Genomic DNA, 23,733 nt, shown 5'->3' on the forward strand with positions numbered 1-23,733 from the left:
AGCCGGGGCGACCCCGCGTCCCGCGCCGCTGATTGGCCGAGCGCGCCCCACGTGACCCGCCCAGCCACACTCCCCGCTGCGTCTCGCCTTTGGATTGGCCGCCGCCGCGAGGGCCGCTGATTGGCGGAGGGGGCTGTCGGTCTGGCGCGCTGCAGGCGCTGATTGGGTGGCTTTGTAAAGGGACGGTGGGGCGCCGCTGGGTCCCGGTGCCGGGGCCCGAGGCCTGCCCGCTCACCGGGCGGGACCGATGCCGCGGGGGACCGGAGTGGCCTGTCCGCAGCAGCGGGCGGAGGGGGCGGAGCCAGCACTGCCGCCCGCCGCGCCGCTACGGGCATCGAGCCAACGCGCGAAATGGCGGCGGCTCCGGCGGCCAATCAGCGCCCGCCGCTGCGAGGCGCAGGCGCAGTGGCTGACGCAAGGGATGCTGGGAGTAGTAGTTTTCCATTTGGAGCGTCTGCTGCCCCATTTTCCCCCTAGCCCTATGGCGGCGCTCCCAGCCCGGTTGTCCCCGTGTCGCACACGCGGTCCGCTCCCCACAGAATCATTCAGGAGAAAGACACGGCTGCATCACAGTCATCTCCCGATATGACCGCCAGTCCCGCGTGTCGCGACAGAACGACTCTATCGCCGCTCAGTCGGTTCCGCCCGGCCGGCAGGGGGCGCGCTGCGCTGGCGGCGCTCGGGCCGGGTCGCTCGGTGGTGGCGGCCGGGGGGGCGGGGCCGGGCGGCGGCGGAAGCGGCGGCGGGGACGGGCCGGGCTGGGACGGGCGGAGCGTCCAGAGGCTCCCGAGGCTCCCGCCGCCCCCGCTGCAGGTCCCGCCGCCCGCACACCGGCTCCCCGCCGCCACCGGGCCAGGCACCGGCACCATGTCGGTGGCGGGGCTGAAGAAGCAGTTCTACAAAGCCACCCAGGTGAGACACCGGCACCTCGCGCCCGTTCCCGCCGCCGTTGGGCTCCGGGGAGGCCGCTGTTCCCTTGGCGGTTCGGAGAAGCCGCTGCTGCCCCGGCGGTGCCCGCTCCCCGCCGTTATCCCGTGCCGGGATCCCGGAGCTGGGCCTGCCGGGCATCCCCCGGTACCCCCGGTATCTCCCGGTGAGGCTCCCGGGGCTCGGTGCGGGCCGTGAGCGGAGCTCAGCAGCCGGGAAGGGCCCGGTTTGGGGGAGCTGTTCTCCGGTGGGACCGGGGCACGGAAGCTCCGGGGGGAGCGGCGGGTGCGGGGCCGGTGACACCGCGGGGATCCCGGGGGTGCTTCCCTTTCCCTAAACCGGGACGGATCCAACCCTAAACCGGGACGGATCCAGCCCTAAACCGGGACGGATCCAGCCCTAAACCGGGACGGATCCAACCCTAAACCGGGACAGATTCGGCTCTAAACCGGGACGGATCCAGCCCTAAACCGGGACGGATCCAGCCCTAAACCGGGACGGATCGAGCCCTAAACCGGCCGGGAGAGGCGGAGGGAGCCCCGGGAGCAGCGGCCCCGGTAACCCCGGGCAGCTCCCGGTTCGTGCGGGGCTGGGGAGCCCCGGAGGTTCGGCAGTCGCGGCCAGGACGGAGGAGCTCGTTCGGCCTTGGAGCTCTTCCCTCGGGTTCCCCGCCCTGGAGGTGCCCAAGGCCGGGCTGGAGCAGCTTGGCGCGGCGCAGGGGATGTTCCATGGACAGGAATGTTCCATATTCCGTAATTCCCTGCGGGAACGAGCCCCGCACAGGGCTCACAAACTCCTTTCCCTCTCCCGAAATGAGGGGAGACCGTCCCCAATCCCCCCGAGCAGAATTCCCCTTCCCAGCGCTTCCCGTTCACAGCCGTGAGCTTTTGTTAAAGCGTTTTGGGAACGGTTCAGGAATCCCAAATCCCCCTCTGCTGCTGCTGCTTTCCTGCCCCTGGTTTGAATTCCAGATGAATTTGGCACGGGTGGTGTTTTCCATCCCTGAATTCAAACCCTTGCAGCTCATCCCACCCCTGTGTGCGGCGTGTGTCGCCTTCCTCCTCGGCTCTGTTTCCCCGAAATCCATTTCATGTACCCAGCAAAGCAAAAGAACAAATTCCTGAAGTCATCCTCCACCCCCTTTCCCACCAGACCCATCCCGGCGTGCTGTTTTGGGTGTTTTTCCACAACTTCCATGGGGAAAAGTCGTGCTGGGGGCTCGCTGTGGGAGGATTTTGCTGTGCTGGGTGTCAGGAGGTGGAAACCCCTCGGTGACTCAGGACTAGCGTGTTCCTAAGCCCAAAAATATCATTTTGAACCCCAGATGAAGCAGTTTTTTTTGAGGAATTGCAAATTGCCACCCCTTGCAGTGGTGTCCATGACTTGGGGATGCTCTGACTGGAAACTGGAACTCACTGGTTCCAGTTTGGCCATTTTATTTGTCTCCCCCTTCCTTCCCTTTCCCCCCTTTCTCCCCTCTGGTCCCACTCAGCCCTTGGCTGAAGGAGAGCAGGATTAGTTATTTTTTTGGCTCCCTCCAAACCATCAGAAGCTGCCAAAGCCCAACATGTGGAAGATCTTTCCTAAAACGTTACGTTTGTTCCAAGTCTGTCCTCAATTGAGGGCAAGCAGAGCCAGGAGCGGGGTCTGCAGGGACCCCCGAGGGTTTGGGGTCCCTGTCCAGGATCCAGGGGGAGCAGGGCTTGGCTCCTGGGGCTCCTCCATGTAATTCCTGCAAGCCCACGTCTCCCCTGGGTGAGGCAGCCGGGCGCCCACACGCAGGAGAGAGCCTGGAGTATCCTGGATAAAAAAAAAAAAAATATATAATAAAATAAAATAAATCTGAGTCGTGCTGGCAAATGCTGCAGATGGGAAGCAGCTCTGAGTGTGTCCAGAACAGGTTCTGCCTGTTCGCAGCAAACTGTTCTCTAAAAAAAATATAAAAAAAAAAAATAAAGATGTTTCTGGAGGAAACATCCTGAGGAAGGGGGAGAAAGAAACAGCAGCAGCAGCTTGGAGCTGGGAACAGGGTGGGAAGTGCCTGGTCCAAGGTTTCATCCAGCCTGGGATTCACAGGGACCTTCTGGTGTGCAGACAGCTTCCTTTGCACCTTTTGGGTTTCGTACAAACTGCTGGGAATCCTCAAAGCCTGCAAATCCTCCCAGGCAGTGGGCAGGACAGCGTTCCTGGGGAATCCTGAGGGGCGTCAGCAGGGGTGGGAGCAGCAGCAGGGCTGGAGGGATCCTGGGGTTCCTGCCTCACCTGGAGCAGGAGCAGGGACAGGAGATGCAGAAATGGGTCTGTGCTGCTCACCTGGAGCTCTCTAGGGATGCAGGGATGGTCTGTGCTGCTCACCTGGAGCTCTCTAGGGATGCAGGGATGGTCTGTGCTGCTCACCTGGAGCTCTGTGGGGATGCAGGGATGGTCTGTGCTGCTCACCTGGAGCTCTGTGGGGATGCAGGGATGGTCTGTGCTGCTCACCTGGAGCTCTCTGGGGACAGGGGATGCAGGGATGGTCTGTGCTGCTCACCTGGAGCAGGAGCAGCTCTCTGGGGATGGGGAAATGCAGAAATGGGTCTGTGCTGCTCACCTGGACATGGAGAAGCTCTCTGTGGACAGGGAATGCAGAGATGGGTCTGTGCTGCTCACCTGGAGCTCTCTGGGAACAGGCAATCCAGGGATGGTCTGTGCTGCTCACCTGGAGCTCTCTGGGAACAGGCAATCCAGGGATGGTCTGTGCTGCTCACCTGGAGCTCTCTGGGAACAGGCAATCCAGGGATGGTCTGTGCTGCCCTTCCCAGGGCCCAGCTGTGGTGGGAGCTCTGGGATTCCCAGCACAGCTGCTGAGGGTGCTGCCCTGGAGCCCGGCGGGGTTTGGGATGGAGGAGAGCTCAGAGCTCAGCTCCTTTCAGTGCCCAAGGCCGGGTGGGGCAGTGGCAGGGCTGGGACAGGATGGGATTAAGGTCCCCTCCAAGCCCAGCCAGGCTGGGGCTCAGCCCTGCCATTCCAAACTGGATTAACGTGCTCCCAAGGCCTGTGTGAGCTGAGCCTAAACCCTGCCAGGCCTGCCTGGCCTCAGCAGCTCGTGCTGGCCCAAGCCACAGCCCAGCCTCCTCCTCCTCCTCCTCACCCAGAGCCGTTTTCCAGAAGGGGAAAAGGCAAGTGCTAATTAAATCTCAGCAGCCCTTGACACACACACACATTTCCCTGTGTTTGATGACAGCTCCCAGGGTTTCCAGGGGTATTTTTGGCCACAAAGAGCCCCTTGCTGCCTGGGCCAGCAGGGAGAGCTTTCCTTGCCCTGGGAGCTCCCTGCAGGTGCTGCTGTGGGCTGGGGATGTGCTCCTGTGTGACACTGAGGGACAGCTGCAGCTGCCACGGAGGGCATTTCCCCTTTTTCTTGGCCTTTCATTCATTGCTCTTGGTGCTGCTGAACTGGGATTTCCTTCACTTCTCCCCAGGTTTCCTGTCTTCCCTCCTCAGCCCAGGTTCCCTCTGTGCTGATTTTGTGCTCTGCTTTCACACGTGCGATTTTTCTTCTCTTTCCCAGGTGAACCTTTCAAAAACTCCTCTTTTTTTGGTTCATTTTGGGTTTGTTTTTTTTTTTTTTTGCTACTAACTCAGCCATGCTCCCATTGGCCTCTCCAGGCTTTCTCTTGGAGGTGCCTTTGGGGTAGTTTGGGCAGGAAGGGACCTTAAAGCTCATCCCATTCCATGGGCAGGGACAGCTTGCACTGCCCCAGACTGCTCCAAGCCTTGGAAACTCGCAGGGCCGGGAGTGCTTGGAGGTGCCCCAGGTCCTGGAGAATCCATCAGGAGGGTCTGGGTTGCTCCTGCCTCCAGGAAAAGCCTTAACCCCCCCATCCCATTGCAGGGACGGGGCAGCCCCAGCATCTTTGGGGAGCTGTGCCAGGGCCTGAGCAGCCTGTGGGCAAAGAGGGCAGCAGGGAGTTCCTGTGGGAGGGATTTGGCAGCATCAGCCTCTAAGCTCCTTATCTGTACATGGGAATTTGGACTGGGAAGTTGAGGGATTTTTTTGCTGATTCCTGCCAGCCTGGAGCCTCCTGCCAACCTCTGTCCCACGGCGCTGATGTTGCTGTGTTAACATTAACCTGGGCTGCATTCCCCTGCCTCTCCTGGGTTTATCTTTCCACATTAATCTGCTCCTGAGGCCGGGGCAAAGCTGGGTTTGCTGGGGTGGCATCCTGCAGCTCTGCCAGGGAACGAGTGACAGGAGGGAGGAACGGCCTCAGTGAGGCTGAAATTTGATATTAATGCAAATTTTTCCACGGAAAAGCTTGTCAGGCCGTGGAACAGGCTGCCCAGGGCAATGAGAGTCCCCGTCCCTGAAGTGTGGATGTGGCCCTTGGGGACTCAGTGGTGAGCCTGGCGCTGGGCTGGGCTCAGGGCTCCTAAAGCTCCTTTCCAGCATTGTCCATCCATGACTCCACGTGTGGCAGGTGGAGAGCAGAGGCTGAGTGTCCCCAAACCTCTTGGAGACAGGGATGAGGTGCCAGGGCACCCCCTCGGGGCACTCACAAAGGTGCTTGTGCCACATCCAAGGGAACACCTGCAGCCAGGATGATTTCCTGTGGATTCCCTCTCCTTTTCCTGGCTGATTTCCATCAAATTCTGTCCCTGCTCTGGCTGGTCAATCATTGCTGGAGTGAGCAGCCCCAGAACCAAGCAACTTTCATTTTTCCAGGATTGTTTCTCTGCAGAGTTTGCTATAAATTGGCTTTCCCCCCCCCACCTTTTAAGGTTGTTTTTGCAGACAATAACAGGAGCTCTGATTCCTGGAAGGCAGAGACAGAAAGGAGAGCTGGGGAAGTGCAGCTCTCCATATCCTGCCCTGTTTGCTCCCCTTCCTGTGGCTGATGTCAGCCAGGGAAAGTGTTATCCTGTGCCTGCAGCTGGGGGAATCTGGGCTCAGGGCAGGAGCTGTGACTCAGGGATGCTGAATCCACGTCACGAAATGCTGGATTTATCCAGCTGCCTGCACAGGGGATGCTTCCTGCCTGAGCAAAAGGAAATCCTTCCTCCCCCTTTTCCCTGCCACTGCTTTGCTTTCCTCCTGGGAAAGAGCAAGATGGGGATGAGCTCAGGCAGCCTGGCCTGCCTTGTAAAAGCTGATTCATTTCTTTAGCACTTTATTTTTTTTTCCCCTCCTTCTTCCTCCTCTCCCCCATCCCTGTGGGAAAACCTCAGGCAGCTCCTCCCAGTGCCAAAACCGGTGCCTGCAGGGCTGCGAGGGGCTGGTCCTGCTGGATCCCTCCCAGGCAGGATGGAGAGCCCCTGAAAAAGCCCAGAAATGAAAGAAATCCCTAATCCAGATGGTTTTGGCTGTGTAATTCCAGCTGAACTCATTCACATCCCAGCCCTGGGTGTTTCATAACTCTGAGGTTGCTGTCCCTGCTCCCCCCCATCCCTAACCGCACGGATTCACCCAGCCTGGGCTGTGATGCACAGAGTGGGAGCAGGCAGGAGGCTGAGCCTGCCTTTTCCCGTGGATCTGCTCCCTCTGGGCTGTGCCATGGCTGTGTCTCAGCTTCCCTCCCTGGATCAGATGGGAAGGATCCAGCTCGTGGCCCTGGGAGAGCCCCAGAGCATCCCAGAGCTTCCCTTTTCCTGAGCTGCTCCATGACAGGACCTAGTGCAGGATCCAGCCTCTCTTAGCCTCTCCCCGGGCTCATAAAAATGATAATTAATATCTTTTTACAGATTTCTTGTTCCCCTCAGCCCCATCCCTGCAGTCAGTGATCCCAGGGCTTTCAGGAAAGGTTCCCCTGGCAGGAAAGTCCTGGCCCAGACTCAGAGCTGGGGCTTCCTCTCCTGCTTTTGGGGCTGGGAGTGCCTGGAGGTGCCCCAGGTCCTGGAGAATCCATCAGCAGAGTCTGGGTTGCTCCTGCCTCCAAGAAAAGCCTTAACCCCCCCTCCCAGCATTGCCACCAATAGCTAATTAATAGAAGCAGCCCTTTTAAAGCCATTGGGAATTTTAGGATCTCCTAATGCCTGGCTATTAATAAAGTTCATGGTACTGTCACTAATTAAATTGCTTTTCTGCTCCAAAGGAGAAAAAAAAGATGAGTTAAACATCTCCATAATGAAATTCTGTCTTTGAGACAGAAGGTTAAATTTGCATGATTAAAGCTTTTAAAGGGCTTTTCCTAATTGAGAAAATGCTTCATAATTCATACTAGAGCCTGAAAACCCAGCTGCACCCCCTGGCTGGGCCAGACTTTATTCCCCAGTGATAATTTATTAACCACTTTCCTGACCAAATCTGGTTTGGCATCCCAGGATTGGCTGCATTTAAACTTAATTTTCCCACTTTCATGATGAAAAAGGCAGAAGAAGGGTAAACAATTATCCACACCCGAAGCAAATCCCTCCAGTAGAAGGTGCTGGGTTGTTTTGGTTTTTTTTTTTCCTGATTTTCTTCCCTGGATTAGGAACCATCTTTTGCTGCTGCTGTGAGTGTGAGGGAGCAGGGGCAGCACAAATGCAGAGTGCCGGATGTTGGAGGAGCTCCTGTCCCAGTAAAGCTCCTCCTGATTGCGCTGGGAGAGGTATAAAGGGCAAAAGCTCTGTCCTTTTGTGCCTGCCTGGGATAAAACATCATCCAAATGTCATCTCCCAGCATTTCTGGGCCCCCCCTGGCAGTGCCTACAGGGCACGAGGGCCACAGTGATGCCACAGTGATGCCACAGTGATGCCAAGTGCTGGGGGGGATTTTATCCCAATTAAACCATCCCAAAATGAGTCTCAGTGTGCAGTCAGGGAAGAACCATATCCAGCAGCGCCTTGGATGGGCTGGAAGCTTCCAGAAGCTCTGGGATGTGGGGAAGGCCCCGGTGCAGCTCTGGAGGAGCTGACGCAGGAGTTTAATCCAACCCTGGCAGCCTTAGGGGTGCTGGGGTCGCTCCTTCCCACTCTCCCTTTCCTTAGGATGCTGTGCTGTGCTCTGATAGCCACAGAGCTTTTCCTAGAATTCAAAGGAACAAGGAAAACGAGTGTTTACAGTGTCCTCAGCCACTTGTGTCCCCTTTGATGTGTGAGCCCTGCTCCCCGTGTGGGACGTGCTCTCCCACCCAGCCCACACCAGGAGCAGGACTTTGCCTTCCTCTGGGGGGATTTGGAGCTTTTCTGATGTCCCCGATGGCTCCAGAGCCGTGTCACCATCTCTGTGTGCCCCCCCAGCCTGGATTGCTCCCATCGTCCTGCAAATCCAGAGGTTTTCTGGCTCCTTCCCAGCTCCTGACTTGCCTCCTGCTGTATCCTCACTTTGGGTGATCCCAGCACCTCAGGGAGGTGTTTCTCCTGCTTTTCACAGGGAGCAGAAATCCCTTGTGCTGCTTGGTGTTCTCTCCAGGGATTTACAGCTGTTCACACCCTCATTTTCCCCTTGTTTTTTGGGAAATCCCTCAGAGCACCGTGCGGGTGCTGACCGCAGCACAAGGCTGCTGCGTGCTCCTCCTGAAAAGGAGGAAAAGGTGGGGAAAACCAAGGATTGCCGTTCCTAGGAGGCTCTTTCAGTGCTTTGCACTTTGCTATCCCATCTCAGGAGCAGCTCCAGAGCAGCTCCAAGGCTCCAGGGCGAGGAGCCTGTGCTGCCCCAGCTGCTGGGGCCGGGTGGAGCTGCCCAGGAGTGATGGCTCAGCAGCTTGGGGAGAGCCAGGCTGTGATTCCCTGGGCCAGGCTGTGCGGGAAGTCTGGGTGCAAGGCCACACTATTCCATGTTTCCCCTCAATTTACTGAACTTCCTCTCAATTGCTGAAATCACTGGAAGCCTCTGAGGGGAGATCACTGCTGGGAGAGAGGAGCTGCTGCTGTGTTTGTGTTTTCCCTGGAATTTGACCCAATTCCATGATTTTATTTTTTTTTTTTTTCCCAGCTGAGTAGTGATTGTGTCTGGTTTGGTTCAGAGCATGTGAGAAATAATAACAGGAGAAAACAGGCTGCTGGGAGGTGCCCCCATCCCTCCAGCACGGGCATTCCAACACTCCTATGGAAACCTTGGGTTGTGCCCTTCTCTGTCTCCTGCTGGAAAAAGGAGCTGGGGGATCACCCCAATGAGCAGGGAGCTCCCAGGCAGGGTTTGGGCTCTGCCCTGCAGCCCAGGAGAGCAGGAATCGAATTGCCAGAGCCAGGAAGGAGCAGCTGCATTGCAGAGCATCCTCCCGGTGCCCTTGGCTGGCCCGGCCCCGGGGCTGCTGCTGCTGCAATCCCGGGTTTGCCTTTAATTCCCGCTGTCCTCGTTCCTGCAGCCCATCTGCTGGATGGAGATGAGTCACCCGAGCCCGAGGAGGAGGAGGAGGAGGAGGAGGAGGAGGAGGGCTGGCAGGTGGCTCCTGGAAAGCTGCCTGTGCCCGTGCAGCTCTTCCCTGGCCGTTCCATGGGATAAGATTACAACCCGAGGTCGCTGGGAAGCCTTTCCTCCTCTGCAGAGGGAAGGGAAGGAGCTGCTCATTGTTCCAGCCTGACCTTCCTGCTGCACATCAAGGAATTCCTGTGGTGCTGCGGGGAGGGAGGGATCCCAGGCTCGGCTGCTGAGGGGGTGGGAGGCTCGGGGTGTTCCGAGCCACGTTTTCCCTCAGCACGTGTCTGGAGGCAGCCAGGCACCCCCAGTGCCTTGGCACGAGTCCTTGCCGAGGCAGAGACTCCCTGGTTCCGTCATGGGGCTCATCCCCAGCTCTCGGGTGCGAGGCTCAGCCAGGACTGGCCTGTCGTGAAGGTGGGAATGGGAAATCACAGGGAAGGAGCTGCGGGAGAGGGCTGAGAGTTGGGAAATGGGGTGGAAACGTCCCTGGGAGCTGTTTGTGTGGAAAACCAGACAGTGGAGGGGCTGCTGGAGTGTCCAGGCGTCCCCAGGCAGGTCAGATCCATGGGGGTGACGTTTGGAGGCAGCAGCAGGGTGTGCTCAGAGGGGCTGGAGCCTGAGAGCAGCTGTTCCTCCTCTTCCTCTGCTTTGCCAGGAGGGGATGTGAAACATCCCAGAGTGGTTTGGGTTGGAAGGGACCTTGAAGGTCACAGAGTCCCCCCCTGCCGTGGCAGGGACACCCTGGACTGTGCCAGGCTGCTCCAAGCCCTGGCCTTGGGCAGTGCCAGGGCTGGGGCAGCCTCTGGGAACTCGGGGTGTGCCTCCCTCTCCCAAGGCTGCAGGGAATTGTTCCTCCCCTCCTCTGCACAACAAACACTGGGATCTGTTTTCTTCTGCTCAAAGTAGGTCAGGAGTTGCTGAGATCAGGGTGAGCTGTGCTGTGGGTGTGCCCAGCTCACCCCAGCCCGGGCTGCCTGCTGCTCTGGGGCAGGCACGGGGCTGGGATCTGGGATGGGATCTGGCATGGGATCCTGGGATGGATCCAGGGATGGGATCTGGGATGGGATCCTGGGATGGGATCCTGGGATGGATCCAGGGATGGGATCTGGGATGGGATCCGGGATGGGATCCAGGATAGGATCCAGGATGGGATCCAGGGCTGGGATCTGGGATGAGATCCTGGGATGGGATTCTGGGATGGATCCTGGGATGGATCCTGGGATGGATCCAGGGATGGGATCCTGGGATGGATCCAGGGATGGGATCCTGGGCTGGGATCCTGGGATGGGATCCGGGATGGATCCAGGGATGGGATCCGGGATGGGATCCGGGATGGATCCAGGGATGGGATCCGGGATGGGATCTGGGATGGATCCAGGGATAGGCTGAGCTTAACAGGGCTGGGATCCTGGGATGGGATCCGGGATGGGATCCTGGGATAGTCTGAGCCCACCAGGGCTGGGATCCTGGGATAGGCACAGCTTTGGTCCAGGGATGGGCTGAGCCCAGCAGAGCTGGGATCCCAAGATGAGCTTGGATCCTTGGATAGGCTGATCCCACCTGGGCTGGGACCCCAGGATGGGCTGGGATCCAGGGCTGGGATCCTGGGATGGGCTGGGATCCAGGGCTGGGATCCTGGGATAGGCTGATCCCACCAGGGCTGGGACCCCAGGATGGCCCAGGACCCTCCCAGGACCAGCTGGTTCTGCAGGGAGCTCCATGGAGCCGTGTGGGGCACTCCAGGAGAGCCCCCGGGCTTTTCCAGGCTGCAGCTGGGCTGGTGAGTTTTTCCAGGAGGTTTTGGGACCTTTCCAGCGCTGCCATTGCCCAGCCCTGCTGGCTGGGTGGCTGAGGGCCTTTGCTGTGCTCCCAAGCTCTCACACACACACGGGGCTGGGCAGGGTCACCGTGGCTCTGCAGCATGATGGGGATGACCCAGAATGAAGCTGGATGCCAGGGAGTCACACCCTGCTCATTTAGGTTCCATGGAGCATCCCACAAATTAAACTGGGCACCAGCAATCCCATTTAACCCTGGCTCTCTTCACTCCTTCTCCTGTGCCAGACTTTGGGGGTTCAGAACATTCCCACCCCTTTTTCCCTGGGTTTGTGGGCTGGCTTTCTGCCCTGGGCTGGGATGAAGGCAGCCAGGGTAGAGCTGCTCATCTGTGGGTTTGTTTTTGTATTTCTTGAGGGGAACTCGCTGTTGGGAGGGTGGAGTGGAGGAAGAGGAAGGCTTTGATACCCCAGAGTCTGCAGGAATGAGGTTTTCAGTCGACTGTAGGGAACTGTTTTGATTGCAAGGATGGCAAATGTTTGATGTGTTATAAATAGGGCTGACTGCGATGGAAAAAAGAAAGTGAGTTTAAAAAAAAAAACCCTGATTTTTGGGTTTCTCTTGGTGTGTTTTGCCTGTCTGAGGCTGAGGGAATTAGGGATAATTTTCCGTTTTAAAATATTTAAAGGCTGGAGAGCAAAATATCAAAATCTGTGAAATCCCGTGGGGAAGCTGGTGATTAGCAGAGAGTTACAGAGACTTGTGGGCTGGGCAGATGAGACCTGCAGGGTGGATGTGCTGGAATCTGCCCTTCTCCAGCTTTCCAGGAGCTCTTTGGCTGCTGCCACCTTCCCAGGTTTTATCAGGGATTTTGCTGATGGTGCAGCCCAAAAATCACCTTTTATTCTCCACGTCTTTCCCACCTCCCCAGCTGGGACTGCCCAGCTCTGCTCCCAAAATCTCTCCTGATCCTCCCTGCTCCTGGATTTGCCCCAGCACATCCCAGCCCAGCTGCCAGGAGAGTCCCTGTGCATCCCTCCTTGCCCTTTTCCACGCGCACACACCATTCCTGCCTCTCCCCTGGCCACCCTGGCTCTTTCCAACAATGGTTCTTTCATTCCTGAGATCTTCCCCCACACAAGGGGAGGTCGGGATTGTTCCCATTCCCACGGCCCTGCCAAGGAATCTGCCATGGAATCTGAAGGAATCTGCCAAGGAATCTGCAGGAATTCCCCCTGAGCTGCAAAACAAAGCTGTGGAGAGGGGCTGGAGCAGCTTTGGGTGGACAAGGGGCTGTGTCCAATCCCTGTGGATGAGCCCTGCCAAGGAATCTGCCATGGAATCTGAAGGAATCTGCCATGGAATCTGAAGGAATCTGCCATGGAATCTGAAGGAATCTGCAGGAATCCTCCCTGAGCTCCAAAACAAAGCTGTGCAGTGAGGCTGGAGCATCCTTGGCTGGACAGGGCCCATCTCCAATCCCTCTGGATGAGCCCTGCCAAGGAATCTGCCAAAGAATCTGAAGGAATCTGAAGGAATCTGCCATGGAATCTGAAGGAATCTGCAGGAATCCCCCCTGAGCTCCAAAACAAAGCTGTGGCTGGAGCATCCTTGCCTGGACAGGGGCTGTGTCCAATCCCTGTGGATGAGCCCTGCCAAGGAATCTGAAGGAATCTGCCAAGGAATGTGCAAGAATCCCCCCCAAGCTCCAAAACAAAGCTGTGGAGCGTGGCTGGAGCATCCTTGGCTGGACAGGGGCCGTGTCCAGTCCGTGTGGATGAGCTCTCCTGAGGATGAGCCTGGCTGGGTGCTGAGCTCCAGGAATGCTGAGGCAGTGCTCCCATCCCAGGCTGGAGCTGTCTGAGCACACTGGGGCTGTGACATTTTGCTGAAGTGAGGGGTGGGAGCTCCTGGCTCTCAGCTGGCTGCCTCAGCCCTCAGCTCAGCTGTGGAATTCCAGGTGAAATCTCTGCCAGGAGCAGCCAAGCAGGAGCAGATTGTATCTGCCCAGTGCCAGCTGCAGCGCCCTGGGCCAATATTTGCTCTGGGAGGTGTTTGGCCAAAGGCTCCAGCTCTCACTGCTCCCAGGGTGAGCCCCTTGGAGGTTTCCCATCCACAGACCAGGGAGGCCAGACTTGTTCTGCTCTTCCACTCCCAGGGAATGTTTGGTTTGGTTTTGGTTTTTAACCATTTCCATGTCTGCCCTCATCCTTTCCCAGTCTGGCTTCAGGAGAGGTGAGATCCCAGCTGGGGGAGCAGGGATGTAACCCAAACCTTCTCCTGGCTGCTCAGGAAATCAAAATGCAGAAAAATTGTCAGCACATCCTCCAAAAAGCCCCATAGCTGCTTGCTGGGGGAAGGGCTGCTGGAATCTGCAGCACCAGCATTCCTCCAGCTGCCTTCCTTAGGCCAGGCAATGGATGGATAAACCCTTCCTTCCTTCCTTCCTTCCTTCCTTCCTTCCTTCCTTCCTTCCTTCCTTCCTTCCTTCCTTCCTTCCTTCCTTCCTTCCTTCCTTCCTTCCTTCCTTCCTTCCTTCCTTCCTTCCTTCCTTCCTTCCTTCCTTCCTTCCTTCCTTCCTTCCTTCCTTCCTTCCTTCCTTCCTTCCTTCCTTCCTTCCTCCCTCCCTCCCTCCCTCCCTCCCTCCCTCCCTCCCTCCCTCCCTCCCTCCCTCCCTCCCTCCCTCCCTCCCTCCCTCCCTCCCTCCCTCCCTTATTTGCCTCCCTGAGTGTGCTGAGGCTCCCCAGGTTAAACAAGAAGCTCATCCAGGCTCATGTCTGGGGGATCTGTGTTGGTTTCTCTCCCTTCCTGGTGGGTTTGGGGGTGTGGGGATGGGGTCCCTCCTCCTTTCCTCCCATGCTGACTCCTCCCAGTTTAGAGCCAGCAGGGAGAGAACCTCAATCTCATTATTCCCTCCCAGCAGGGCAGCAGCAGCATTTCTTGGACGTCAAAAGGAGGATTAAATTAGTCTGGAAATGAGGGGGTTTTGCTTCCTTCACTTCTCTGGGCTCTCCAGAGGGTGTGGAGCCTCCAGAATCACTGTGGTGGTGATGGGTTCTGCCAGCCTGGCACGCAGGCCCCTCAGAGCAGAGTCCTGCCAGGGGTTATTTACAGCTTCCCAGGCCACAAATCCAGGCTGAAAAGCGGGATTGGAACTGCTTGGGATGGCTGCACCCTTCCCAGGTGTGTTGGGGAGCAGTGCAGGCTGCCAGGGGTGTGACCTCAGTGGAAGGGATCCCGTTCTGGCTGTGGATTCCTGGCAGGGGACAGGGGTGGCAGCTGGGGCAGAGCTGTGCCCTGCTGAGCCTGTCCTGGCAGGCCTGGCAGCTGCTCCTGGCACCTTTTCCAGGCTCGAGGGAGAAGCGTGCCTGCCCGGCTCGGGGCTGGGGCATGGAGCAGGCAGCCAAGGAAGGCAGGAAATCACACTCAGAGGCGTTCTGGGGCACCTGGGGGTGATGGGATCCCCTGGAGCTGATTCTGAGGGCTGGGCATGGCAGGGAGCAGGGAATGGGGAGCAGGGATTGAGAGCAGAGAATGGGGAGCAGGGATTGGGGATTGAGAGCAGGGAATAAGAGCAGAGACTGCCCAGCCTGGTCGCTCTGGCTGTGTCCTCTGTCCCTTACCAGAGGGTTCAAGTAAAGAGTGAAATCCAGAGCTGGGTTAACAAAGACAGCTTTCCTTTCTCTTTTTCCCTATCTCTTTTTTCCCCTTCCCTTCCCTTCCCTTCCCTTCCCTTCCCTTCCCTTCCCTTCCCTTCCCTTCCCTTCCCTTCCCTTCCCTTCCCTTCCCTTCCCTTCCCTTCCCTTCCCTTCCCTTCCCTTCCCTTCCCTTCCCTTCCCTTCCCTGTGGCTGCTTTGGTGTCTCCAGGTGCTTCTGAACCTGGACAATTCCCTAAATTATCCCTCCCCCTCTTCCTCAGAAAACATCCAGCCCCATTTTGTATCCTCACGGGAGCAGGAGTGTTCCAGAGGAAGAAAGCCTCGATAAAAATCAAATATTTGATGTTGGAGTAAACAAACCCGATTGTTCCTTCAGATCTGGAGTTTTCAGCACAAACAGGAGGAATCCTGGCAATGCCCCGGGGCAGGCCTGGAGCCCTGGCAGCCAGTGCCAGGTTTCCCAGACCACTTTGGATGTCTGGATGGGGAATTTGCTGTTGTTTGGAGCAAAATAATCACACATTGTTCCCCACAGCTCCCTGACAGGAGGGTGGAGCCAGGTGGGGTCGGGCTCTGCTCCCAGGGAGCAGCAGGACAAGAGGAAACGGCCTCACATTGCACCAGGGAAGGTTTAGGTTGGAAATGAGGGGAAATCTGTTCATGGAAAGGGTGGCCAGGCATTGGCACAGCTGCCCAGAGCAGTGCCGGAGTCCCCATCCCTGGAGGTGCCCAGAAATCACACAGATGTGGCACCTGGGGACGTGGGTTATGGGTGAACGTGGTCAGGCTCAGTGATCGACCTCAGCCATTCCATGGCTCCAGTTTTGGCCAGTTCCCGTGTCCTGCCTCCCCAGGCAGTGCAGGGGCTGGGAAGGGAACATTTTCCTGCCTGGGCTGCAGAGGATGGACAGAAGGACACTTTGGGGGGGGTTTGGGGGGCATTGGTCACCCCTGGGCAGGGGATGCTGCGGGTCAGGGGCTGGGGCTGTTCTTGGGCTGAGGGATCCCCTCAAGGCTGCTGAGCCTTGCCATGAAATGAGCCCTGACTTCCCAGCCTGTCAAACATCTCCTCTGACAATTCCAGCCCCTGTCCCTGATCCCAAGCTGCTCCAGTAGTTCAGAGTGGTGGCTGTGCTCTCCCCCCAGGCTCTCCTGTGCTGCCTGCTGGGAGCTGAGTGTGTTCATCCTGTGTTTACTTGGATTTTGCTGTGTGTGAAACTGAGTTCCTTGGCTCCAAATGGAGCTGAGAGACGTTTGTGCTGCTTGTTTTTTCCAGCAGGCGTTGGAGTTGGAGCCGTGGGCTGGGATTTAGGGAGCTCTGGAGCTCCTGGTGGGTGAGGAACATCCTGGCTGAGCCAAGCTTTGGGTGCTCGGGGATGTTTGGGGGTTTGGTGGGGTATTTTTGAGGGGCTTTGGGCAGTTCCTGCTGCCTCCTTTCTCTTGCAGGTGCTGTGTGGACCCTCCCTGTTCCCATTCTGTCCCAGGGAATTCCTCTTTGAGGTGGGAAGGGTCAATCAGTGCCTGATCCTCCTCCCTTTCCTTTCCCACAGCTGGTCAGCGAGAAGGTCGGAGGGGCCGAAGGGACCAAGTTAGATGATGACTTCAAGGAGATGGAAAAGGTGAGTGGGGAAGCAGAGGAATCCCCCAAATCACCCCGTGGCTCCTGTGGGATTGGCTGAATCCCTGAGCTGACCCTCACTGGGCTCTTGTCTCTCCTGCAGAAAGTGGACGTGACCAGCAAGGCTGTCACAGAAGTCCTGACCAGAACCATTGAGTACCTCCAGCCCAACCCAGGTGAGGGCCTGCACCTGGCCTGTCCCCTTCCCAGGGAAAGAGGGAGCTCAGGGAGATGCCTTTTGCTCCAGCTTTGGAGCAGGGTACCCCTCTTGCCCTGAATCCAGATGCAGCTTTTGCCTCAGACTCAGAGGGGCCCTAAGGGGACCCTTTTTTCTCAGAATGTCCAGGAAAAGTGGTGTTCCTGGGCTGGGAAGGGGTGGCTGGCTCTGTCAGCCCTGCCTCCTTCCAGCCAGCTGCTCCAGAGAGCACTCCAGGGACCTGGGAGGGCTGGGGAAACTCCTTTGGCTTTCCCTAACCAAGCAGTGGGGAACTATTTTTGCTTTGCGTCTTGGAAAAGAACCGAGGGATGTTCCTGGGGGATGGAGACAGCGGAGCCTCTTGGCTTTGGGTGTAGCAGGGGGGGAACAAACCTGCTGAGGGCTGCAGGGAATGCAGAGGGGGCAGAGGCTGAGGTGTTTGTGTGGCAGCTTCCAGAGCCAAGCTCACCATGCTCAACACCATGTCCAAGATCCGCGGGCAGGTGAAGAACCCCGGCTACCCCCAGTCCGAGGGGCTGCTGGGGGAGTGCATGATCCGCTATGGGAAGGAGCTGGGAGAGGATTCCAACTTTGGTGAGTGCCCCCTGGGCCTGGGAGGGGAGTGGGGCAGGCTGCTGGTTCACTGCTGAGCTGGCACTCTGAATTCTGGAAGGGTTTGGGCGAACTTTGTGGCACTGAACTGTGCGTGGGGCTTAAAGGGGTTCAGAAGCTTCCAGAGGGAGGAGACTGCAAGGGAAAGAGGGGAGGTTTAGATGGGATATTGGGAAGAATTCCTGCCTGTGAGGAGGGTGAGGCCCTGGCACAGGGTACCCAGAGCAGCTGTGGCTGTCCCTGGATCCCTGGAAGTGCCCAAGGCCAGGCTGGAGCAACCTGGGACAGTGGAAGGTGGGAGTGGATGGGCTTTAAGCTCCTTCCATTCCATCCCAAATCATTCTGTGATCCCAGGTGTCCTGGATGTCAATCCACTTTCTTATTAAACACTGAGATAAATTTGTATAAAATAAAAACTTCCCTCTGAACTGAGCAGCGAAGCAGGAACGGGACAGAGCAAGACTGGGAGTTTCACACAGCTCTGAAGGATCCCTTCCAACCCAAACCTTGCTGTGATTCCATAGGGAGGCTGAAGCCAAGAAATCTTCTGGCTGTTCCTTGGAGCCACGTGTGGCTGGCAGGGAGGAGGGGGTGAAGCCTTTTGGTGACATCAGTTTTAATCCCCTGGAACCTGGGCCAGGCACGTGATGGCCCCCTGGCAGCACAGCTGGCCCTGCCAGGCCAGGGAGGAGCTGCCTTGCCTCAGGAAAATTAAAAACCTCTGGCTGCTCTTGGAACTGACAGAGGGTTTTGGAGATCCTCCCTGGCCAGCTCAGAGCTCTGCATCAGTCCTGGCTCACAGGGACTGAGGAGAGCGAGGGAAGGAAGCTTTTAGGAGAGCACAGCAAACTCTATTTCCTTAATGGCCTCCTTAAAGCAGCACTGAGGACTCCATCCCTCCCTTCCAGGTTATTCAGAGTTATTACAATTGAAAGAACACTTCTGGTCTATTGATTTTTCCAGCTGGACAGTGGAGAGATGTTTTCCCTTGACCCTCTCTCTCACTCATGTATTTTCCTGTGTTCATGCTCTGCTGCAATTGTTGTTTTGCCAAAGCTGCACAGGAATCATTTCATCTCTAAGTGTTTCCTCTGCACAAAAAAGCCAGCACTGATTATGCTTTGCTGCAAGCCTGCCTGGCTTAAGTGCCAGAGTGGCCAGAGCCTGAGGAAAGGATGGGACTGAACAGGTTTCAGTGAGTGACACTGAGCTCTGGGGCTGCCCCAGGCCAGCTTGGAGTAACCTGGGACGGCTGAAGGTGGCACTGGATGGGCTTTAGGGTCCTTCCAAGCCAAACCACGCCAGGATTGTGGGACACACGAGAAGGGAGAAGGAGGGGATGTGAGGCAGGTCCCTGGGCTCGGCTGTGTTTGATCCCCTGTCCCTGTCCCTGTCCCTGCAGGGGACGCGCTCCTCGATGCTGGCGAATCCATGAAGCGCCTGGCGGAGGTGAAGGACTCGCTGGACATCGAGGTCAAACAGAACTTCATTGATCCCCTGCAGAACCTGTGTGACAAGGACCTGAAGGAGATCCAGGTAACCCCCCTGTGCTCTGCTCTGCTCTCATCTCCCTGCTCTCTCTTTGGCTGCTGGGGCACGGAGCTGCTGCTCTGCAGTGCTGGGAGCAGGGGCTGCCAGGAATTGCCTGCACTCTGTGTGTGTTTTATCCCTCCCAGACTCTCTGGTATTTCCTCCCTGCTCCTCCTGAGCAGCCCAAAATGCTGCATGCAGCTTGCAATGGTTCTCCATTTGCCATGTTTGATGGTGCCATGGGAATACATCCCAGCACTCCTTCTGGGCTTGCTGAATTGGGCTCCTAGTGCTGGGAGCTTCCCGATGGGATCAATTTGGGCTCCAAGCTCTGAGCAAGCTCCTCTCAGGAATCTACTCAGCATGCCAAGGAGCCCTCTGGGGTCTCCCTGGGAGAACAGGGAGCTCAGCAGCTCCCAGTGCTGCACACAGACAAGTGCAGGCCCTGTAACAGGATCCATCCCAACCTCCAATTCCTGAGGGAGTCTTCACTGTCACTGCTGTCCTGGCTGAAATAACCACCAAGTTACCTCAGTGCCTGTCTGTGCCCACTTCCATGGGGCTGCTTTAAACATCCCTGCCCTAAGATCCAGGAGAGCAGTGCCCAGACCCCCCATTCCTGCTGTCCAGAGATCCCTGCAGCTCCTGGGGAGCTGAAAGGAGCAGCAGAGCTCTTCACCCTCCCAAAAAGCTTCTGTGGGGAGCAGACCTGGAATGGAAAGGGTCTGGAATTGTTCCTCAATGGAAAGGGTCTGGAATCATTCCCCCATCACACCCCAGGGCCTCTGTCCCACCTGGAGCAAAGGTGGGAGCCCCAGGAGATCAGGTTTCTGACACCGGTGAACTCAGCCTGTAACTGGAGCTGCCCTCCCAAGCCTCTGGCTTCTCCCTCTTCCCTGCTCTCTCCACCCTCCCCAGCACCACCTCAAGAAGCTGGAGGGGAGGCGCCTGGACTTCGACTACAAGAAGAAGCGGCAGGGCAAGATCCCCGACGAGGAGCTGCGCCAGGCCATGGAGAAGTTTGAGGAGTCCAAGGAAGTGGCAGAGACCAGCATGCACAACCTCCTGGAGACAGATGTGAGTGTGGGAGGGCACAGCTGGGGCCTTCTGTGTCCCTGGGGTGGCATCTCCTGAGGGAGGCACTGGTTGCACACCAGTTTCCACTTCTCCCGAGTGTGGTTCTGCTCTGGGAAAGCCCAGAGCTGACAGCACAGAGCTTTGCTCAACCCCTGACCCAGCTCTGCCTGGCACCAAACAGGCTCCTCTTGGGGTGCTGGGGCATCATTTAGGGAGGTAACCCATCTGGGAAGGGTTTGGGAGGGATTTCCCAGCTGGCCAAGCCAGAGTGGCAGGAATGGGCTCTGTCCTGGCAATCCCAGAGCTCCTCCTGGGCTGCCCACGGCTGCCCCAGGGCTGTGCAGGGGTGTGCAGCTGTGGGCAGGTGCTGATGCCAGCCTGCTGTTGCCCAGATCGAGCAGGTGAGCCAGCTGTCAGCCCTGGTGGATGCCCAGCTGGATTACCACAGGCAGGCCGTGCAGATCCTGGACGAGCTGGCCGAGAAGCTCAAGCGCAGGTGAGTCCCTGTGGAATCCCCTGAGCCCCCCTGGAATCACAGAATCCCACAAGGGTGGGGTGGGAAGGGACCTTGGGGCTCACAGAGCAGGGACACCTTCACTAGCCCAGGTTGCTCTGAGCCCTGTCCAAGCTGGCCTTGATAAAGCCAATTCCTTTGGCTGTTCCAGGTGGGATTTGGATTTAGTTGGGTGTTTGATCCAGCCCAGATCCTGGCTGAAGAAGGCTCGTCCCACCTCTCCTTCCTCAGCCTCTGGCAGTGCTGCTCTTCCCTCCTGGGAGAAGCTGCAGAGTGGATCCCGTGCCTGCCCTGAGTTGGGAGGAGCTGGGAGGACCCTGCCAAGTCTGAGCTTCCAAACTACAGCACGAGTGTCCTCTGCTGGCCCGAATTCCTGAGCATTCCCCAGCAAAACCCGGCATGTGTGGGCCCTGTCGAAGGGCAGATCCCAAACCCTGAGGAAATCCCACCTTCCAAAGGCTCCAGCACAGGGGCTTGTGCAAATCCCAGTCTCCAAACCCCTTCCTGCCCTGTGCAGCCCCCAGGAGGATAAACACCATGTTGTTCCACTCCTCATTGCACTGAGCCTCTTTTCCTTTCCCTGTCCCAGGATGAGGGAGGCCTCCTCCCGTCCCAAGAGGGAATACAAACCCAAGCCCAGGGAGACCTACGACTTCAGGGAGCCTGACCAGTCCAACGGGGGCTTCTCCTGCGCCCCCACCCCCAAAGCCTCAGGTAACCTTGTCCCAGGTGTTCCCTGGTGCCTCTGGATCAGCCTCCCGGGGAAGGAGGGCGGCTGCTCTGCCTGCACAGGATGTTCCTGCTGTGCTGGAGGCTCCTGCACGAGGCTGTGGCTCTGGAAAACGTCAGGAATGCCTCCAGATCGGGCTCTTTTCTCCTGGGACCCAGGAGCCTTTGCTCTGTTGGCTTTGGGGATGTGCCAGAGGGGTCTCCAGCCTGGGCCTCTCGCTGTCAGTGCCAGACAGGAAAGCGAAGCCTCCCTTCCTCCCTCCCTCCTTGTCTTCCCTCCCGCTGCATCCCTCCCTCCCTCCCTGATCCTGGTGGGTTCCTAACAGCATGGGGGCCCTGCTGTTGCTGCTGACAGACCCCTGTGGGCCCTGCCTGTCCCTGTCTCCCGTGGTTTAAGCATGTCTCTCTTTTGTTTGGAAGCAGCTTCCACCTCTTTCCGGTCGGACAAGCCGTCCCGGGCCTCCGTCAGGAGTATCCGTGAGTTTCCTCCCTCTGCACTGCTCCCTGTGTGTCCCCCCCTGGCTGCTCCTCCCTGCTGCTGCTGCTCCTTGGAGCTGCTCATCCCTCTGTGCTGAGCCTGAGCTGAGCCCTGAATTAACCCAGCCATGCCCCAGGGGGATTTTTTGGGGGTTTTGCACCTCCAAAAATGGGACCTGGCTCGCCCGGAGGAGCTGCAGCAGCTCCCAGCACTCAGACATGTCCTGCTTGCCTGGAATCAGCTCCCAGACATGTCCTGGTCCCCTGGGATCAACACCAGGCATGTCCTGGTCCCCTGGGATCAGCTCCCAGGCGTGTCCTGCTCCCCTGGAATCAACACCAGGCATGTCCTGCTCCCCTGGAATCAGCTCCCAGGCGTGTCCTGCTCCCCTGGAATCAGCTCCCAGGCATGTCCTGCTCCCCTGGAATCAACACCAGGCATGTCCTGCTCCCCTGGAATCAGCTCCCAGGCATGTCCTGCTTCCCAGGGATCAGCACCCAGACATGTCCTGCTCCCCTGGGATCAACACCAGGCATGTCCTGCTCCCCTGGGATCAGGTGCTTTCCCAGAGACATCAGACACCTCAAGGATTTCCCTGTTCTCACAAGCACCCAGCCTGGATCTCTCCCATCCTGCTCCCTATGTCCCTGTGGAAGGCTGGAGGGAGGAGGCAGAGCCTCAGCTCACAGAGTTTGTGGGGTGATGTGGGGTCTGTGGTTCCTCCTGCAGCACCCTGGGATGCTGGGGCTTGGAGCTGCTGTGCTGGGAAGGAGCCTGGAGCAGGGCCGTGGTGGTGGGGCCAGCCTGGTGGTTTGGGGAGTTCTCTCAAGGCCATCAATGTCTGGCTGCTGCTTGTGGTGATTTCTGAGTGCTCTTCCCATGCTGGGCCCTCCCTGCTGTGGGTCCTGGAATCATGGAATGGTTTGGGTTGGGAGGGACCTTCAAGACCATCTCATTCCATGGGCAGGGACACCTTGCACTGTCCCAGGCTGCCCCGAGCCCTGTCCAGCCTGGCCTGGGACACTGCCAGGGATGTGCCCTTGCTGCCATTCCCTTGCCCTGGCTGGGACAGCCCCAGCACAGTGGGGAGGGCTGGGGGGTCCTGCAGGTCTCTCTTAGCTCCGTCCCTTCCCACTGGGATTCTCCCAGCTCCAAAGCTGAGCCCCAAAATGCCAGCACACAGAGTGAGCAGCAGGAAATCCCACAGAAAATCCCTTTGCAGCCTAAAGGTGATGCTTAACTCCTGGAGCTGAGCTGGGGGATGAGATTTTGGGCTTCTCCTGACTTTTGAGGGGCTGCTCGTGGATTTGGAGCCCTGTGGCCAGGGAAGCAGCTGCTGTGCTGTCCCCCTCAGGTGTGGGGTGATCCCATCAGAGTCCCACTTCATGTCCAATGTCACCACCGAGCTCCAGGGCAGGCTCTCAGCTCTCAGCTTGTCTGTGATCCCTGTGAGGTTGGGATTCAGGAGCAGCTCTTGGCTCTGGAGGCAGTGCGGGACCTGCAGGAGCAGTGAAGGGCACTGGAGCCATCCCTGCCGGTCCTGGCAGGGTGCAGAGCCCGTGGCAGGAGTGCCCGGTGTGCCAGGGCACTGTAGGGTCCTGCTGACGTGTCCCCACTGTCCCCACAGCCCCCCTGGACCAGCCCTGCTGCAAAGCCCTCTACGACTTCGAGCCCGAGAACGACGGCGAGCTGGGCTTCAAGGAGGGCGACATCATCACCCTGACGAACCAGATCGACGAGAACTGGTACGAGGGGATGATCCACGGCCAGTCCGGCTTCTTCCCGCTCAACTACGTGGAAGTGCTGGTCCCGCTACCTCAGTGAGACGGCGCCGCTCCGCCCCGAGTGTCCCGAGCTCCATTCCAGCTCCAGCCCCGCTTCCCGCCTCCCCTCGGGGCCAGGCGCCACCAGGGAACAAACCAGAAGGGTCCCACGGCCCCTTCCCCCCGTGAATTTGGTTATTTTCTTTTTTTTTGTCTTTTTTTTTTCTTTTTTTTTTTTTTTTTTTTTGTTTTTTGTCCTTCTGGTGCTTGAACTTCGGTACTTTGTGCGCCCCCAGCCCCGGCCGTGCTGCTGGCACGTCCCTGTCCCTGTCCCTGTCCACTTCCCATCTTTCCTGTGGGTCCAGCGCGTGGGTAAGGCAGGTGGGAGAGCCAGGATGTGTCCTGGGCACAGGGGGCACAGCCAGGATGTGTTCTGGGCACAGGGGGCACAGCCAGGATGTGTCCTGGGCACAGGGGGCACAGCCAGGATGTGTCCTGGGCACAAGTGGCATAGCCAGGATGTGTCCTGGGCAC

General features: G+C 58.1%; 1 protein-coding gene across 1 annotated transcript; it reads left to right on the forward strand.

The window, feature by feature from the left end:
- The first annotated feature begins 759 nt into the window (after positions 1-759).
- On the forward strand, positions 760-23,376 carry SH3GL1 (SH3 domain containing GRB2 like 1, endophilin A2). The gene is made up of 10 exons (XM_058821077.1): positions 760-912; positions 16,233-16,301; positions 16,404-16,476; positions 16,947-17,090; positions 18,511-18,644; positions 19,557-19,715; positions 20,108-20,211; positions 20,819-20,943; positions 21,379-21,435; positions 23,064-23,376. The coding sequence occupies exons 1-10, from the start codon at positions 868-870 to the stop codon at positions 23,258-23,260; spliced, it is 1,107 nt and encodes a 368-aa protein (XP_058677060.1). The 5' UTR covers positions 760-867; the 3' UTR covers positions 23,261-23,376.
- Positions 23,377-23,733: the final 357 nt, after the last annotated feature.

Source organism: Ammospiza caudacuta, chromosome 28 (genome assembly GCF_027887145.1).
Source record: "Ammospiza caudacuta isolate bAmmCau1 chromosome 28, bAmmCau1.pri, whole genome shotgun sequence".
NCBI lineage: Eukaryota > Metazoa > Chordata > Aves > Passeriformes > Passerellidae > Ammospiza > Ammospiza caudacuta.

Coding starts and splice junctions, on each gene's coding strand:
- SH3GL1 (XM_058821077.1), top strand. CDS start 868: ATGTCGGTGGCGGGGCTGAAGAAGCAGTTCTACAAAGCCACCCAG. Junction 17,091..18,510: donor GGGAGAGGATTCCAACTTTG/GTGAGTGCCCCC, acceptor CTGTCCCTGCAG/GGGACGCGCTCCTCGATGCT. Junction 18,645..19,556: donor AGGACCTGAAGGAGATCCAG/GTAACCCCCCTG, acceptor CACCCTCCCCAG/CACCACCTCAAGAAGCTGGA.